This window comes from Marmota flaviventris, chromosome 1 (assembly GCF_047511675.1).
Source record: "Marmota flaviventris isolate mMarFla1 chromosome 1, mMarFla1.hap1, whole genome shotgun sequence".
Taxonomy (NCBI): Eukaryota; Metazoa; Chordata; class Mammalia; order Rodentia; family Sciuridae; genus Marmota; species Marmota flaviventris.
The window spans coordinates 92,436,673-92,456,768 of record NC_092498.1 but is presented as its reverse complement, the minus strand read 5'-3'; the positions used below and the strand labels follow the sequence as shown (position 1 = coordinate 92,456,768).

General features: G+C 40.1%; 1 protein-coding gene across 2 annotated transcripts in view; it reads right to left on the bottom strand.

Moving 5' to 3' along the window:
• Positions 1 to 2,343: 2,343 nt before the first annotated feature.
• Positions 2,344 to 20,096, bottom strand: part of Bmper (BMP binding endothelial regulator) — a 244,465-nt gene continuing 226,712 nt past the window's right edge. For both annotated transcript variants that reach the window (XM_027939682.2, XM_071608418.1), the window contains 2 exons: positions 10,972 to 11,102; positions 2,344 to 2,525 (listed from right to left, as the gene is read on the bottom strand). In XM_027939682.2, the coding sequence (XP_027795483.1) occupies positions 2,344 to 2,525; positions 10,972 to 11,102 (313 nt within the window). The remainder of the gene's footprint in view (positions 2,526 to 10,971; positions 11,103 to 20,096) is intronic.

Sequence of the window (20,096 nt, the reverse complement as noted above, 5' to 3'; positions counted from 1 at the left end):
CCAGAATAGTCTTTACCATCCATCCACCATGGCTGGCCATGATTCAAGTGTTGGGAAAGATGATGGTTAGCCTTATTGGGTAGAGTCACTCAGTCCACTGATGAATCATGAGTAATAAATAAACATCCACAATTTTCTTTCCTGCATCATTTCCTTCCTGCAGCTCTCTTTTAATAAGTAAAACTCAGATGAACTGGAAAGGGGTTTATTGTCAACCTAAAAGAATCTGTACTTTTTACAGAAGATAGAAACCAGCCAGAAGAGGTCAACTTTTCCTTTCATAGGAAAGCAGAGAATAAATGAGATTAAAAGTGGGAAAGAGTTTGCAAGCCTTAGGGGCCTCTGATTAGTGCTTCATTTGCTCACTAGTGGCCAGGAACGAGGTGGGTGTCCAGGTCTCCTGCTTCCCACTATGCCACACAGCCTCTTTACATTACAGATAATCAAAAGTGTAGCCCAAATGTGTCAACAACATGTATAAGGTAACAAACTACAACTGAAATCCAGAGCACCTAAATGAAAGTCCTGTTTCCAAGTGTGGCACTGAAGCAAGGACCGGGCTTCCTTGGGCCCAGACAATTGGGTAGATAGAACCTAAGCAAATCAGTGATAAAACCCAAAGTGCCAATGCCCTAGCCAATCACTACACTCTGTGCACTTTTTTCAGTCTTCTCAAACAACTAGGAATGCTCCAATAAAAAAATCCAAATTAGTGCCTTAGCTGTTATGAATATATATATATATATATATATATATATATATATATATATATATATATATATATATAAAAGGAATACACATGTCTTTGATTAGTGAGGGTAATACTCTAACTACCAAAAACTTGAGTGTTTTCTATTATTTATTAATAATACTCTTTATGAAAATAAGCTAACTTGGGTTGTATAAATTACATGTAAATAAAACTATTAAACATTAACCAACCCAGGGGCTAGGATTGTGGCTCAGTGGTAGAGCGCTTCCCTCGCACTTATGAGATACTGGGATTGATCCTTAGCACCACATAAAAACAAATAAATAAAATTGTGCCCATTTACAACAACAAAAATTATTTTTTTAAAAATTGACCAGGCTGGTATTGATATAGCTTTATAAAGTACAGTGCAGGACATCTAGAAAGAGAAAGCACACTGGTTTAAATCTTAAGCCCTTTATTTACTATAATGGAGAACATTTTAGTTTTAGACATAAGTGGGTTTTGTTTTTATTGACATTTTCACTTATTCAAAAAACAAAACTCGGGAAAATCACATGGTGACTGGTAGTAATGTATAAGTAAATTAGAGCAAATACATAGACCATTCTTTGGAGTGATGTTAAATCAGCTGGTCAATAATTTTTTTTCCTGTATAATAATTATGACATATTAATAGTCATCAAATAGCATTGGACAGGAATCCTTTAGAAATAGTTAAAGGCTTTCATTTTATACACAGAATAGTCACAAATGTCGATGGCCTACATCTACTCATTGAATTTGAGATTCAGAGAAATGGATATTCTTCGCATGTTGCACAACAATTTCTCCAAATATCTCCTCATGCTCAAAAGAATTAACATGTCATCCAGATACCCCTTAATCTCTATGCATGACATATAAATGGTCACATCCATCACACACACATATATAATTAGGAGACTCAAGGAATATGCAAAGATGGCAAGAAATTACTTGAGTCTTTGGTTATGCCCTAGTGACAAATATTTATTTCCTGGCAACTAGCCAGTTTTGGAAACAATATCAGACCATGACCCAATAAAGTCTAAAAGCCCATCCCTTGCTTTGCATGCACCATTAGGGCCTGTTACCAATCTCCTGCCATCTCTCTCCGGCATACATTCCATTCTTAGAAACATGAAATGCCCCCAGATAAACGTACTCTTCTCCAAAGAAACACATTTCTCACTCAATTATAAATCCTGACTCAAAGCTGAAATTAATGCAGGCAGGCAATCGATGGTTCTTAGAAAACGTCCTTAAAAATGACAAATGTATGAGATGTTAAAGCCATCCAATAAGTCTGCATGCCACCTTATTAAATTAAAAGCACCTGGTATATTTATACAATGTATCCAATGGCTTACAGATTAGGATCCTAGAAACAATACATGTCTTATAGCAAAAAATATACATATAATAATCCACCTATAGTTTATATAAATGATGAAATGTTTTTGAATATATCTATATATCTATATATATACACACATATATACTCTGTGTATTTGCAGGATCAGGCACACAAATACTGCAGTCCTTCATTGGCTCTACTATGTCAGTGTCAAGGACACCAGATTTCAAAGTCTTAAAGACTGGAACAGAGGTCACCGCTGAGGACAAAGAACTGGTTTGATGCACCTTCCCTTGTGGAGAACCAAGTTTGCTGGACAGTGGCAACCTGCCACACACGGCTTATTGCATGGACCAATCTCATTCCAGTTGTCACACGTTTTGAAACATCCGGGGCCACAGGTATCATACACGGCACCATGCTTACACTGGGTGGCTGAAAAAGAGGAAACAAAGGTATAATTGAGAGAAATGGACATGTTAACTCACCCTTGCCTGAGACCATCCCTACAGGCTGTCAATGCACACTCCTTTCCACTATCCAGGGTTAGGTTTGCATATTAACAGGGGAACAGGAGCAGCTAATTATCCTCAAACACTCTGGGAATCACTTGGACCTGTGAAAATGAACCCAAAGATCTACCTCCTGGGTCAATGAACTTCAAAATAAAAAATGATAATAGCAAAAGCTTTTCATTCCTAAGTACGACAAACTATAAATCTGTAAGGCTATACAAAATTTTATAGGGTTATTTAGTTATTGCAAATGCCATGAAAAATTAACCCCAAATAGTTTTTCCAGCTATTGAGCTGAGATTAATAAAAATGTTTTGTACAACTACATCAATATTCAAATCTATGGTATTGCACAAGGGGGGGAAAAGCCTACCAAAGATATTGAAAATGTGTGACATATTTTAATCAAAGTGATCATGTGTGGAATGAGTCAATTTCAGGCAAGCTTGAGCCAAAGTGGGATAATGCCAAATAGAGACAAATCGGATGTGTGACCGCAGCAAGGGCAGCAGCAGCTGGCTGACAGGGCTGGGGAATATAAAAATGTTGACAACGACGTAGACAAGTCATAGCCAATTTGCTATCTTTGTTAACTCAGAGCTGAAATAGTTTTAACAATATTCTGAGAGATCCTGAAAATTCATGAATAGATTAGTCAGAAAACAATAATGCAAACCTTTGGGAAGTTTTATGACATAGAGATTTTTCCACCTGAGTTAGTTCTATAGAGAATCCAAGGACCTGCCCCTCATTCTCAACACTAGGGAATTATGACACATGTAGGAATTTAGAGCAGGGACTCTCCATGAACACCAGTGGCAATCCAATCTTCATTTGAAGTTGCTCCAAATAAAAGTAATACCAAGGATCAACTGTCATCAGCTTAAATGTCTCCATTGTTGTTTGTGCAGTGTGCAGAATAACATTTGGCAAAGAATAATGAAACCATAAATAGAATTGATTTCCAAGCAAATGAGTCTTGGAAATTATATGTTTGGAGTTACCACAAAACATTGGTGCTTGAACATTTTTAATTAACAGCAAGTTAAAAAGACCCATAAAGTAAATTCTATGAAGGCTACTCAGATATCCATTAGACTACTTAAAACCAAATGAGAAAAGAGGCCTCCTGTCCAAAGAGTAATCAATGATCTCTCATGCATCTTTACTTATTATTAGAAAACTGAGCTGTAGATAGCATAAAATTTTGAGAAACATTTGAATGGAACCAATTTGAAAATTGTTGACAGTATAGTTAATATTTTTTCTCTCTGAAAAATATTGAACACATATTTATTTATCCGTACCACAATTGTTATCATTGTTGTCTAAACTATCGGCTCTCACTAAGCATTGGTTCTGAATGAGGCCTTTTTACAAAATGCTTTGTAAATAGAGATTAATGACATGGTCATCTGTCTGATACACAAACAGAGGGATGAGTTTTTAGTAGCTAATTACCAGTCAACTATATTGAAAGTTCAAATGTAACCTTATTGATTCCTATGCCTAACTCATTCTCTCAATTTTTTGAGGTGTCTTTTTTCATGTTGCAAAAAGAAAACAAAAGAAAATTCTCTACCCATTTTCTCTGTTTTTTTTTTTCTTCTTTATGCTAATCATTACCCAACAGTATCATGATTTCTTTTGTCTTCTGTATGACTACTAGAATGTAAGCTTGCTCAGGGAGGAAGTTTTGCCACGTCTATCACTATATCTCTAGCACCTAGATAGCCTGAATTACAAGGCCAACAATAAATACTTGTTGAGTAAATGAATGAGTCATGAAATTGTCACAGCAGAGAGGGAATGAACACCTTCAATTTGTCCCTGTGGATCCACTCTCTGTCCTCTTTGTGCTCAGCACCCACACTGACCTCTGTGAATGACACTGTTTTCCCTACCACTATACACTGGTGATTTTAATGTGCTATCAGAATTAAAATTGTTGTCCTATAAAAGCCCTCACATTCATGCTTCAGGCACTTCAAAGACTTGTTCCTTTTTAGCATACATGAGGACAGATAATATTTCCAAAGTAGAAGTAGGTGCACCATGGAAGCCCCCACTGATTCCCATCATCATCTACCTCACACTCGACTGAAGCACTTCCTCCACCCCAGAGCACCCATTCTCTTTTAGGGTTGGATTTAATTCAACTACAGGAACATCTATAATATACCCTCCTCCTGCTTCTTCTCCTTCTCTTGCCCCTCCCCGCTTGCGATTCAGATTTTGTGTCACATCTCCTCCAAGAACTTTGTCCTGCTTGCACATTAATCTTCCCCCTTTTTGTTTAACAAAAACTATTCCTTCCTTTCTTCTTCCTTTCACCTCCAATCCTTATGGGGAAAAAAAAAATTATAGTCAGTTTGCCCTATTCTTCTGCAACTGATTGACAACGTGTCTTCCTTACCCACCACTTTATTGAAGCAGTTTCCTCCAAAGTTTTTACCAATGACCACGTCCACTGATACACTGACAGCTCTCATTCTCCAAAGATCTCTTTGCAAAATATTTGGTCTTTTTGCCCATTATTGTTTATGAAATCGAGTCCTCTTGGTTCTTTGCTGACTCCTTGAGAGCACCTTCTTTTTCTTAGCTTTTTCTGCCTGCTCTCAGACACTAAATGTTCAAATTACTTCCTAGTGTCTTCTCCTTTTTCCCTCCTCCAGTTCAGTCTCTGACTTCCCATCTGAAAGCCCTGAAATTTATTATCATTAGCTCTAATTCTTTGCCCAATCAAATCATTTTTGTCTTAATTCGAATATAACCTCCTTTGAGTAGCTTCCTGCCCCCCTCCTCTGCACACCACAATACTTTTCACATTATAGTTATTCATTTATTTGTTCTAACCACTCAGATGCAATGCAGATATCTTTCTTAATCAATAATACTCATAAGAGTCCCCCGAGGATCTTTTAAAAGATATCTATGCCTCATCTCCACCCCTCAAGATTTTTGCTCTGAGTCTGCATGGGGTCTAGGTGGTCATAGATTTAAAAGGTTCCAGGGGTCACTGTGATAAGCAGCGACAGTTGAAGATAGTGAACTGCTAAGAGCTGGGTCCATATCTTCCATAACTCAAAGTTCTGGCACTGGGCCAAGCATAGAAGAGCAGTGTAATGGAGACACATTGAATCATGAGTTTATCTTAATGGTGTCCAATCCATCACTCTGCTTCCCAGCATGGATTCCATTTGGCTGGACTCAAGTTCATTTTCCACTTTGCTGCTTCCTGAACCCCTTTCAGCTCACCTCACCCCAGATGCTTTTCTCCTGTTCAGATCTTGCTAGGATCCCTTCTATTGGGAAGACTTCTCAGCAGAATTTCTTCTTTCCCACTGAGTTTGTTCTTTCACCCTGACTCTCTGATGTCTTCTCTCTCTGACTCCTTGAATCTTCTGGCTCTACCACTTAACTTCTTCAATGATACCTTCTCTTTATAATATTGAGTACTGATACATCCTCACAGTCTACAAGTAGAAAATGAACTGTAGAAAATGAAGAACTACTAGAGAAAAAGAAAAAGATCTTTCTCTTGGGCATTCTCCCTCAATATATAAACACCCATCTCCATTTCAATTCAAATTAGATCAATAGGCATCAAATGAGCATCTGCCAGATGCCGGGCATTCTCTTAAGCCTGGGGGAATCGAATGGGAATAAGATGTATCTCTGATCTCCAGTTGAAGAAATCTGAGCTTATAACTGAGTAGGAGAAACTGGTATGGACGGTGGAAGGGTAAAGAGAGCGACATTAACCAACATTGAGAGATGGGTAGGGATGGAGGAAGACTGCAGAGAACAGATCCCAGTCAGGTCATGTAAGATGAGCAGAACTATGTCAGACAGTCAATGCAGAAGAGCTTCCCAGGCAGAGAGAGCTGCAAGAATAAGGAGAAAGGACAAAGGACAGAGATGCCTGATTCAGGGAAGGAGGATCCCTGGATTGGTGGAAAGGAGGAAGCACAGGAGAGAGTGTTGGGAGATAAAGGCAGAGAAGTCAACAGTGTCCAGAGACCACAAATGACTCCACAAACCTTGGCAAAGGGAAGTCTTGGAAGGATTTAAGCTGAGGAGTGACATCATCATATCTGCCTTCAATTGGCACAATGTTTATATGACGGTACAAAGTTAATACTAAGTTGAGACCCCATTGTGCCCTCAGTGAATCCACTTATTTCCCAAAGTCACATAACAGGCAAAAGATAAAATTTTTAAACATAAATGTGATTTGGTTCACACACATGCCTTTTGAAAGTATTCATTTGGCTAAATTGTTTTTGTTTTTATTTTAAATCAGGAGCCTGCCAAAGTATTAGGGTTAGCAAGCATTTAATCTCCAGAGGACATTTCAACAACTACATTAACACATAAAGACATTACATGCTGATCTTATCAGTATGTCAGATAAGCATAGCTCTGTGTCCTCTGGAATGAGCTGTCTCTATGTCCCCTGCTGGGTGCTAAAGGTTACAGTATCCAACTTTATCCCCTTATTTTTACAGGAGGCATCCAGTCAGCCAAAAAAAAAAAAAAGCTCAGTGTATATAACTAGGGCAGAGTTGCTGCAGGGAAGGAGCTAGAATCATCTGGGGGTTGCAGAGATAAACAAAGAAGAAGAAACTGCTCATGAAGCCCAGACTATTCACAGTGCTGCAGAAAGACACAAAAACCTGCTTTCCTAGCACCTTTTCTATGTATAAAATGTATTACTGGGTGTGCAGTGATAATTAGCATCAGCTGTAGGCAATGGCAGAAATTCTGCTAAGGATGGTAATGTTAGACAAAAGGAGACAAGATCCTAACAAATTTACAGCTACAGAGGTACCAAGTAACACCTACCAGTGATAAGAAACAAGTGAACAAAAATTGAAAAGTTACTAAAGTTAATAAAGATCTAGGCAGCAAAAATTTGGATTAATTAATTGGTGTAGATATAAATACATAAATACATTTGTATTCATATTTTTCTACAAATATGAATACTGAAATATTTAATTATTTAAATATTTAATCATTCTTGCTTTTATGTTAGAATAATTAAATAATTTTAATGATTAAATGTTGAAGTTATGATGGAAATTGACCTGGGTTTGATTTCCAGCTTTCTTGATCTATTCAAAGTCTTGATTTCTTTATCAGTAAAATTGGAGTAATATAATGGTAACATATAGGTTATTATGGGCATGGAATTAAGATAAAATATCATATAACATGCTAGTAAATTCCTTGGGGGAAAGGACGTACTTAGAAAATAATAAAGAGCAATATAAATCATTATTATTAAACTTTCATATACCCTCACTATAGTCCTTCACATTGTATTTTATTTGGTGATTCCAAAGCTAAATTAGAGTTCCATTAGTCCTTCTTGACACAGTTAGTGGGCATATGCCATGTCAGAAGTGATGATGGTGTTAAAATTCAGGCTAGCCTTTAAAATGTCACTTTTTAATTCAGAGTTTCTTGCCTGGTTGGCATCTTACTTGTTCAACTTTCGAGCTTTTTACTCTAGAAAATTTTTCTTGTCTGTCATAAGTAGCATTAAGTGCTTTCATGAGTCAGAGAACCTGGGACCTTAAAACAAGTAAACAGTATTCTTAGAGTCTTCAATATTCTAGATGGTTCTGAAATAAATCTACTGAGAGAGTCTCTGTAAATTTATTTCCCCAGGTATCCATCATCAATCTGTGGGATTCCATAATATGCATACATATGTGTGTGTGCACGTATGTGTGTGTGTAAAGTGTTGTCCTCCAACTGCACATTGATGGAGTTATACTTTACCCATATGTCTCCATTAAATTTGAGAGGTAAATGGAACCTTTGAGGGGCCATATTCCTTTTCCATTAAAAAAGCAATTTTAGCTCCAGAGAGTCAGTCCCTGAAATGAGGATGTTGACGTGAAATGTGTAGTCCTCAAATTCACTGTGTGCACTGAAATGGTGCTAAGTGTAGCCCTGGGCCAGGAGGAGAAGGTTCATATATCCTGTATCTAACCCCAGTACCACCACAGCTAATAAAATAAATAGAATTCTGCTGAGCTCTACATTACATCAGGATGGATGGGTGGGTGCTTGACTCCATTTATCTTAGTCATCTTGTGGTAGATTCAAGGGAAAGAGGATTCAAAATAAAGGGAGCTAGGAGAATTCAAGATGGCAGGAAAGATTCAATTCCTCACAAACATCCTCCTCACATACTGCGCTCAGTGCTGATGCCAAAGGTCAGAGGTCAGCCGTTTGCTTTGCCTTCCAGCAGCCTCAGCCATGCCTTCATGTGAATTATTTTTATCAAAGCAATAGTCCTCAGAGAGGAGCAGCACTAATAGAGAGAAGCTTTTGCTGTGGAAGGTAAACTCTGATGTAAATTGAGCTTGGGTTGGCAGAAGTGACGGCAAAGCTGAAAGGGATGTCAGAGGGAGACCACAAGCTTTGGTGCTTTTCAGAAGTCATGAACTAGTGGCAGCACCAAGGGGCAGCTGAGGAAACTTCAGGAACCACCATCCTCCTCCTCCTCCAAGTTAACACACAAGTGGACTCAGTGCTTTCAACTCTGACTGCAGGTCAGAAGCACCTGAGAAGTTTTAAAGTTCATAACATCAAATGAAGAGGCTATTTGGGCATGCAGCCCAGGCATTGGCTTCTTGTGTGTTTTTTAAGTCCTCAGAGTGACTCCAATTCCAGCTAAGCTGAGACTTACTGGCCTAAGTGAATATGATGTCTAAGCACTGTAAACACAGCTCTGAGATGATTCTTCTTTTAACCAGATAACCACCCCTACCTTCCACCAACGAGGAGATTCTGGAGCATGCAGAGGCATGAGTTGCCATCTTTTCTAAGATCTCGGTTAAGGCTATTAGGAGTATTGTAGAATGATAAAAACTCCAGTCTCTTCATTCTAGATATATCTGACCCCATATGGAAAAAAGCTTTCCAACCTTTGAACTAGGTGACAAGTACTCAGTCATAGCACCTTCAAACAGAATTAGCAGCAGCTGCCAGTGACAGAGCATCTTCTGTGACTTGGACACTCATCAAGATGCTTCAAGTACCCATCACTAGTGCTTGACTTTTGACACAGTAGAATTATGGAAAATTTCAAAATATGTCCAGACTATCTCCCCTTCTGTCCTAGTTGGGCACTGCCACTATCTTAATTCAAGCTGCCATCAGTTTTTTTTTTTTTTTTTTTAAACCAGGACTATTGTAACAGCCTCCTGCCTGGTCACCTGCTCTTAAGCTTGCCCCCCTCCAATCTATTATCTACACAATAGCCAGGATCATCTTTGAAAAACACAAAAAGACTTGCTAAAAATTCATTAGTGGCTTCCACTACTCTTAGAATAAAAGCTAGGCTGCTTTCCAAAATCTATAAAGCCCTGCACAATTCAGCTCCTGCTCCCAGCCCACCTCAATTCCCTCTTTCCCTTGCCCACCAAGCTCCAGCCACACTGGCTTCCTTCCGGTTTGAGAAATTGCCATTTTGTCTCTCTTCTGGCTGTCAAACATGGTTCTTTTGAATGGAAAGTTTGCCCTGACTCCCTTAGAGCTACTCTGAAACATCCCTGTACTTGGAAGCCTCCCCTCTTCATCTGACTTGCCTTCTATCCCTCTCCACTTATTTTCTATAACACTATCCTGTTTGCTTCTCTCATTATACTCACTATGATTTGTAAATATTTACTTCAGTGTTATTGTTTTTGTCTGGTTCTGCCACAAGACAGCCAGCATCTCAATGACAGGGACCTCAACACTATTGTCATCAAAATACCCAGGGTGTCTAGCACAATGCCCAGTACTTACCACTTTGCAACAAGTATGTCTTGGATGAACAAAGGCATCCATTTTACACATATGAAATAAGCTAATTAAGTTGCCTGAGGACAAAGAGCTAATAACAACTATTATAGAAAACTGTCTCTTTGAGAGAAAGAAATATTCTTCTAGGGTGTGTATAACAATCTCTTTAAAAAATCATCATGTTTATCCTTAAGACCTTAAATGACTGCAAATTGCCCCAAATCTCCTTTGCATCACGCATAACCTAAGCTACAGTTATGACTACCCATGTGCTAAGTACATCCAGCTGGTAGTTTGAGGTTGAGAGGATGTTGCAACAGTGGAAATCCTTAAATTGTTAAAATGTGCTTGTCACAAAGCATTTCTCTTAAGTGCTGGCTTCCCAGTGGGAACCCCCTGTGTTTTATCAAGTAGCAATCCAGTTGGGCCACCAATGGGATTTCCTTTTGGCCAAGAGAGGATCTAGCCATTCATACCAACATCTGCAAGAATTCTACATTGCCATCTTGGGCACTGTGGTAAACTTCTGAAGGGTGGATCCCCTAGGGCTTTGTTACCTGCACAGTTCTGCTGAGGCTCCCAGTGGACTTTGATGCCTTCTCTCTGGCAGGCCCGCGTATATGCCAGGAATGACTCACAGTAACAGTTTTTGTGCACTGGACATTCACACATATCTGTCACACAGGACCTAGAGAAACAATGGAGAGAAAAGAATATTCAAAAATATCAACTCATCAAAAAACTGAAATGTGGTTTGCAGAAAGGGTTGGATAGATGGACAGGAAGACTTGATTGGCCATTAAAGGTTGTTACTTCTGCGTCAAATACCTAAAATATTTATTAAAAATTCTGAATGCTGCCTTAGTGCTGAGGACCTCTGAGTAATGTGATATTAAGTTTTCTTTCTTCTGGAGCAGGACTGATAGAACTTTCTGCAATGACATAAATGTTCTAAGACCTCTACTGTCCAAAGAAGTGGTCACTATCCATATTTGGCTGTTCAGCACATTGTATGTGGCTAGTGCAACTGAGGAGTTGAATTTCTAATGTGATTTAATTTTAACTTAGCCACATAGACTTAGTGACTGCTCCATTGGAAAGGCGTCTCTCAGAATAGAGTCACCATTCAATATGCTGTCATTTTGTGTGGAACATGTGTGCCCACTTGATTGTAGAAAGAGGTCAGCTAGCTCTGTGTAGTAGTTGGCACAGCACCTGCTCCAAACAAGAATCAAACTGCAGAAACAGTATGCAAGGATCAATCATCCCAAGTGCACTTGCAAAATTATCACATCCTGACACTCAGAGCATAGACTTGGGAAGCAGGAACTAACAGAGACAAAACAGGAACAACTCTGAAACCTAAAGAGCTTATTCCATTGCACTGACTAGAGAAACAGCATTTGGGGAAATAATGTTTGTCAAACCCAGTTCTTTCCTTGAAGATTTTACATATTTTAAAGACACGAAAGATGTGTTTCATCCCAGAACTTAAAATTCTAAGATATTATTTTTTCACTTTTCAAGTTGATGATTTTTTACACAAAGCTATGCCCAGAGTTTGTGACAAACTGGAAAAGTAGATAGATCCATACTCTCTCTGCTGGCAGAAGGGTAAAATCTGTTGGCTCTTAGGTTGAACACGTTGTTATGCCAAGCATTTTATACAGATTGCCTCCTTTACTCCATACAGCAGTAGGGGATGAGGCAGATATTTTTACTGTCTCATTTAACAGATAGGGAAACTGAAGGCCAGAGATGTTCAGAATCCCGCCCAAGGTCACGTGGCTAATGGCAGATCCAGTTTTGCAAAATTAGGAATAGAATTCAATTTTTTTTTCTGGTCTTAAAACCCATATTTATAATAATTGCATTAGAGGAACTTTCTAGAGAACACTTTGACAATATTTATGAATAATCCAAAGAAAGTTTCTTATGATATGATGGAGATATTTTATACCTAAGAAAACAGTAAAGCATGTGGACAAAGACTTCAAATACAGAAATTTTCATCACTATGCAATTTAAGCTAAAAAAGAAAAAAGAAATAACCTAAATGCTCACAGTTGGGGCCCAGTTAGATAATTTAGGTGATTTGTATGATCAGATAACTCTATAGCTATCACAAAGATGTTTTGGAAATATTTGCCTAAAATATGAGGAAATCTTCAAGAGGAATTAATAGGGGGAAAAGCAGGACAACAAAAATTCAGCATTGTGTAATCACAGAGAGAAAACAAAAATAACTGAAAACAGATATGATCATGATGATCAACTCTGGGTGGTGGAATTATAGTTCTATTTTCTATTTTCTATGAACAGCACATGTTGCTCTTCTTAAAAGATAAATAACACAATTTATTTTTAAAACAACAAAAAGGAACAAATAGAATATATTAATATTTAAATCAAAATTTAGGAACTATAATGGGAAAAATAAAGTTAAAGAGTGGGGGAAAATTATAAACATCTGTTTATAGTTTGTAGTTATTAAATAATGTCCAATCCATGGCCTCCTGATATAGACTTCAATTTGATTCACTCTGTGCTGTCCTCACACTTCTACCTCATTCTTCTTTGATGCTGTGAACTTGATATCCAGACATATGAAACAGATGATGGAATAATTATGCATGCTTTTGCTAGTTACAAAGGAATTCATTAACAGAAAAATAAAAGCATCTTGAAAAGCACTTCAGATTTCAGGAAGGGACAAAAATATTGTTATTCAACTATTCAGTTTGTGTTTATCACACAATAATTCAGCATGAAGAAAATATAATTTATGATACATTGGAGCTAAATTTTTATGTGTTTGGGGAAGTATATTGTCCCTTAATCAGTATGCACCACTATTATCAGTTTATATTCATTTTATAGAACAAGTAGCAAAAACTTAACTACGTTTAGTAATTAAAATGTGTAGCTTTGGTGTCTCTGCTTTCACAACATTGCTCTGTCCTGATTATGTTCTGCCAGCTGTGGAACTGGTCAGAGAAACAGCTCTCATTGCACCAGTGGGAAAGCACAGACCGCATTACAGTCAAGACTGAGTTTTCCAGGAAGCTCTAGACCTAAAGGGCACCTGCCTACTCTTCGAATTTCCACCATAAAGGAATTGACAAAATTACAAAGAGGTCAGGCCTATGCAATTCCTTTAAAGCGTACTTTCCATCACAGGAGCTTTTATTGAGTGCATCGAGAAATGATTTCCTGACTTACCTGCCCTACTCCTGGCATCTTTCCTAGCAGCTGAGAGGCGCAGGAGGACTCCTCCTCTACATGGTCCACACAGCTGCTCAGTGCAGCCAGATGGCAAGAGGATGCCAAGAGCAATTTCAGGTCCCAGTGAGCTGGTGCCCTGCAGGCCCGCACTTTGTCACACATTGGCTATTGCCGTGTGTGTGTGTGTGTGTGTGTGTGTGTATGTGTGTGGTGTTTCAAGGACTCCTTGAAGACATGTTTTAACCCTTTCCTCCACAGCACAGTAACAGTATCAGAACCAGGGTCAGTTCCCTCCCTGAAATCCAATAGATGACAATCCCTCTCCAGGGGAAACTTTGCCACTCATTTTCCCCCTTCAATCTACTACCACTGCCTCCTGCAAAGCCCTAAAATAGTAACCCCTGGCCACACATGGCTATTTAAATTAAATTAATTAATTATAATTAAATAAAATTACAAATTCAGTTCCTCAGTCACACTAGCCTCACACCAAATGTTCACTGGACACTGTGTTGGACGGTGTTGATTTAGAACATTTCTGTCATCACAGAAGATTCTCAGATGGTGCTGTTGAGTGTTCAGCTCCATCAGATTCAGGAAACCACTCCTGAACTCCAACAAGGATTCAGAGGTGTCCTGAGATCAGGATCAAGTTCACTCCTGCCTTCTGAATGGCCACCTAAGAGAAAGTTCAAATGTCCCTAGCATCAAATTCAAGGTCCCTGCAACCTAGACTTCAATAGACTTTTCTAACTCCATCCTTTTTCCTCCATCCATTCATTCACCAAGTCTTAGGAAGTGTCTCAGCAACCCTCCAGCTTCCTTACACCTTGCTGGTCTTACCTGAAATGTGCTTCCTTTTCTTTTCCATGGGAAAATCTGAAAACTATCCTTTCAGACTCAGTCCAAATTCCTCAGAGGAGCTCACCCACTGGCCCACAAAAGTGTAGCCACTCTCCTATTGGATCTCACATCCCCCACACTCTGCACAGACCCTTTGTCCGCAATCACCTCTTTCTCTGTTGGGAGTAGGGACTGTGTCTGGCTCATCCAACCCAGAGTGCCTCAAACATGTAGTCCAGTAAATATCTGGTGAATCATAAGAGTGGGTGAGCATGGCCTGATAATCTTTGGCAGCTCACAGGATTGGGGAGCTGCACATGGATACCTGAAGAACATGAATTCTGTCCCTGTCCCCATTCCCTGGCCACTGCCTAACATGGCCATGGCTGTGGGGGCTGCTGACCACAGAAACCCCTGAAATAAGCTTCTCCTACAAGCATCTGTTCTACTGTCATTTCCCTTTTGAACTTTTTGTACATACACTCTCCTATCCCAGTTTTTTATTTTTTTAATGACTGCTAGAGAAAGGGATTTGATGAGAGAATTCTGCTTTAATGACACATTTCCAGAAAAGTACCCGTTCAATATTGTACAAAATACCTATAGCTCTTCGTGTTATTAAAAAGGCAAGTCTCCAATACTGCTAAAATCAAAACATCAAACATGTTTCTGCTTCCTAGCAACAGCAAAGCCAAGTGGTTTTCCCTCTGCTCTCTCTGGCACAAGGGCCACTTCTGTCAAAAAGAGGCAAGTGCCTCTGCTTCCTAGACACAGCTTTGAAAGACAGATGTGTTCACCATTGAGAACTCTCTGCTCTGCTTCTGGGAAAACTGTAGGGCAAGCAAGGAGTGACAACAACCAGTGCCATGTGGGAGCCAGAAATCCAGAGCTCTGGCTTTCCCCTCTGCTACCAGAAAGGGTCTTTGGCTGACTACGCTGGCCAATCTGGAGGCCAGCTTCCCTGAGAACAACAATAGGATCAGGGCAGAACTGAGCAGCAGGAGGAAGAGAACTGGAAAACCACCTTGTGGTCATATGGCTTTCCCATTCCACATATCCAAGAAGTTCACGGAAGCAAGTAAAGGCATCTCAGGTCTGTTGATGTCTGAGCACCTAAGGGAAGGGGCAGGCAGAAGAGATGGGCCACAGACCAGGCTAAGCAGGTCAGCTCTCATGAGACTAAAGCTTCGCTTCTACTTTAACCCTTGAAATTCTGTCCTGACTCCCCTAATCTGAATTGTAGAGAAAGTACTGGAGGCAGTAGACAAGGTCAGAAGGCCCATCCATGTCACATTATACCAACAACAACAACAAATCTCACCCAGGTAGCAACTACTTTGCACTCCTCAAGACTACACAGACATCTTCGTACATTCGCTTTTATACCTCCATTGCAAAAAATAAATAAATAACACTCCAATATGAAAAACAGGGCAGCAGATTCAATAATGTGAACCCTGAGGTTGTTTTGTTGATGTTGATGAACAGGCAGGAGCAAGCCCACAGAGCCAGTTTCTGCTGCTGCCTCCAGGTCCTTCCTGGGCCAGCTATAATTTGGCACCACTGTGGTATTTGTCCATTGTGATTCAAATATTGGTGAGAATATTCTGGGTGCTATGGCTGCCTGGGGTTGCTAGGACAGTACAGCAAGTCCAGGCTCCTCTATTCACACTTCCATTTCATAGATTGATCTGAGGGACAGGGAAGGAGACTACTGGGATGGGAGTCCGCCTGTTCATCTGGTTACAGCAAGGAACTTATCCTCCACCCAGCCTCACCAAATTATTTTCTCCACCAAAGCTAGACTTTTAGCTACTCCTAAGTGAAAAGAAGGGATTCTAGGAGAACTGTTTGCTCCAGGAAGTGAGAAAGGCACAGGAACTAATAGAGGTAGGCTCCACTTAGAAAGAGAGATTGTGCAGATATTAAAAGCCAAACTCCAAAGGACCAAGGCACTATCAGGACAGGAAACCATCCAATGGAACACTGAGGACTAACTCCACGGGGCAGCAGGGTGGCCAGAAGGCTTCACAACAGGAGACACATGAGCTGGGTCTTAAGGCTCTGTGGAATTTTGCATGGTTAGAGAAAAAGGAAAAGGAAAATCCAGACAAAGGAATGAGACTGAGTAAAAACCCAGAGTTTCAAAATCACCAGATCTTAGATTTGATAGCCATGTGGTCAACATCTCAATATCAAAAAAACAAAAACAAAGCAAAAAAAAAAAAAAAAAAAAAAAAAAAACCTGACAGCTAGCAATGCAGTCTCTTCCCGAACACCTGGGAGGACAGGGGCATTTTCTCTGTAGAGTAGCTTGATTCAAATCATCATCATCTCAATCTTCTCTCTCAGGTCTACTGGAGCCATGAAGCATCAACCAATCACTGTGCTGCTGCCCTTGATGACCCTGCCCCTTGGTTATATCCCTGAGCACCCCTGCTCAACTTTGTGCTGTCTCCTTCCTTCCCTGTAACCTGCTCCATTCACACCTTGACAAAGATGAAAATCCAACAAATAAATTAATAAGAAAAAATTTACCAAATTATTTAGATACATTTTATAGTGGACCCTCCAATTTCCTGCACTCTTATATACATTTCACTTCCTTATATGCATTGCCTAGTCATGCATGGTCAAACAATGTTACCTAATTTAGACTCCAGATGCTGTAAAATATTGACTTTTTAAATCTGCATAACACTCCTCAGGTGATGAATGGCATTACCTGTACAGCAGAAACCTGGCAAGACATAGGAGTTTCAAAATTGGCCATTAGCATCTGACCTGCTTCTGAAGCTATGAATTATTTTTAGGTAACTAGGATACCCATGCCCAGAGTTAAGTTTTCTTGCATCTCAGAATATTTTTTGCAGAATTCTATTCCTCCATGCCTGAGGCTACAACTTAAAGGGCTAAAACCAGACACTATCCAGATTGAGTATCTCTCGTCCAAAATGCCTGGGATCAGAAGTGTTTTGGAGTGTAATTTTTAAAATATTTTTCAGATTTTGGAATATTTACATATACATAATAAAATATTCTTGGGTATGTGACTCAAGTATAAACATGAAATTAATTTTTTTTCATATATGCCTTTTACACATGGCCTGAAGGTAATTTTATAAAATATCTTTAGTGCACCTATGTTTTAACTACAACCTGTCCTGTGAGGTCAGATGTAAAATTTTTCATTTGTGGCATCATGTTGGCACATAAAATGTTTAGAATTTTGGAGCACTTAAAATTTTATATTTTTTCAGATTAGGGATGTTCAACCTGTATGACCAGTGATGCCGTCAGAAATAACCTTATTGAGAAGATAAAGTGCCTTTGGTTGGATATGAAACACCGGCTCCACAGAGGAAAAACTGACTATGGTTGACAGACATTTGCCAAATTGTCACTCTTCTTGAGATAACTGCTAATTATTTCAGTTTGGGCTGGATCTTGGCAGAGCCAGGCAGATCTTGAAAGACCATTTCACAAGGCAGCCAGAGAAGGAAGCCTGGTCACTACTCCCCTCTAGTGGCCAAGAGGTAGAACACCAAGTAACAGTAATTCTAAATCAGAAGACTCCTCACTTTTTTGGAGGCTGGATGATAAAAGAGAACATAAAAATGGCTGTTTGGCAGAAAAATCAATCACTTTTATCTTAAATTCATGTTTAATTCATCACTGTCACCCTCACTGTAAAGCAATGGTAAGGCTGATGAACTAACCCCCCTGTGCTCCTGGTGCCTGCCAAGGGTCACAGTCTCTGAGGCTTGACTTCTGCAAAGGGTAGAGTGAGGGGCAGCATGAGAACGAGAAGCTTAAACTCTCCATCTATTTTTGGGAAGTCTTATTTTACCTAGACATGCATTGAGCTTTGTATATTTTAGTTTGTGAAACGAATCTCAAATATAAAGAGTAACAAAACTCTTCACCCAGCAGAAGAGAGGCATTCTATGTCATGAGCAAAAGGAAAGCCCAACTGCTTTTTCTGTTCCCACACATTCACTCAGCAGAGAACACTTCTGGCCTTGATGTGGGGATTTCCCCCCAGCTCTCCAGTGGACACCAGCTAGATGTCCTCTAATCCACTTCAGTTCTGACATTATCTACCTAGAAGTAGACTCAAACCCCACAGGTTTAGGGCTCACTCCCAAGCACTGTCCCCCACTCCTGATGCCAATCACAAACCCTGAGTTGTTTTACCTGTACTCCTAACTGTGGCCATAAATCAGATTTCTAACACACCTTCCTTGGATTCAATTAATTCGCTAGAGTGGCTCACAGAACTTAGAGGAGCACTTCACTTAGGATCGCCAGTCCATTATAAGGGATATGAGGAAGGATTCAGATGAACAGCTAGGTGGAAGAGATACATAGAGCAAGACACTAGGGGAAGGGAGCCAAGCTCTATGCCCTCCCCAACAGTCCATCTTCCAGGAACCTCTACATGTTCAACCTGAAAGCTCTCAGAATTCTGTCCTTTCTGAGGTTTTTGGAGGGTCCATTAATTTAGACATGACAGATTACATCATTGGCAGCTGGTGATCAACTCAATTCTCAGTTTCCCTCCTCCTCCCCTGGGGTCTTTGCAGTGAAGGACTGGGCCAGGCAACAGATAAAAGGTATCCTAGGCACAATAGTTAAGGGAGCATGACTCCTGGGTCCCTCTCACTACAGGGCTGGCACTTGTGAACAAGCGTCTCCTTAAACTTGGGGGCAGTAGCTGCCCATCTCTGGTCCTGGGTGACCATCTATTAGAAAAGGACCATCTATTAGAAGAGTGTGCCAGGTAAGAAAGAAATTACCACATCTGGGTTAAAGTCCAGCTGTGTAACCTTGAGAACATTATTTCACCCTCTTTAACCTCCTTTCCTTGGCTAATCTTTCCCGTATCTTTCTCAGAAAATGTAAATGAAGTTATATTGTGTCCCCCTACTAACACCAATCCCTAAAGAGAGAAATATATCCACAGTCAAAAATGGAAATGATGGCTAGGGACCAGATAAGGCAGGAACTTTCGAGAAAGAAAGAGACTCCCCACTTTTACCTCAGTTGAAGTTCAGGGTGGGAGGGGTGTGCAGTGGGACTTTGTCTTCTTTTTTTCTCTCATTCTACGCTGTCATACTACTCTCTCAATTCTCTGGGCCTCCAAGCACCAGCGGTTGTCTGTGAAATCTTGCCTTTGTGGCACAGTAGAGCCATCACAAGTCTGGCTCTGTTGGTGGAGGCTGCCTCCACGGAGGGTGGAATAGGAGTGTGCAGTCACAAGCGGCTGTGGGGACATCTGTGAGACTGAAGGCATCCAACATCTGAAGACACACCCCAGCCACACGCAGCCCTGCTACCAGCCTCTGCTTCAAAGGGCTGGTCCTTCCACGGGCCTTTTTCACATTAGGCACTGGCTGGCTGCCAAGTCCCACAAACGGGCAAAGGCACAAATCCTCCATGGCGTGCATTAATAAAAGGGCGGCAGCGGTGGCTGCCTGGCAGGAGGATGCGGTGGTGAACTTTTTCGGATGCCGGGGGCCTTTCATCAAGCATCCGCCATGCTTTTTGACTCCAAAATAAACCAGGGTTCACATCCAGTTGCCGCACAAGGAAGTGCCTTTTCACAGCCTGT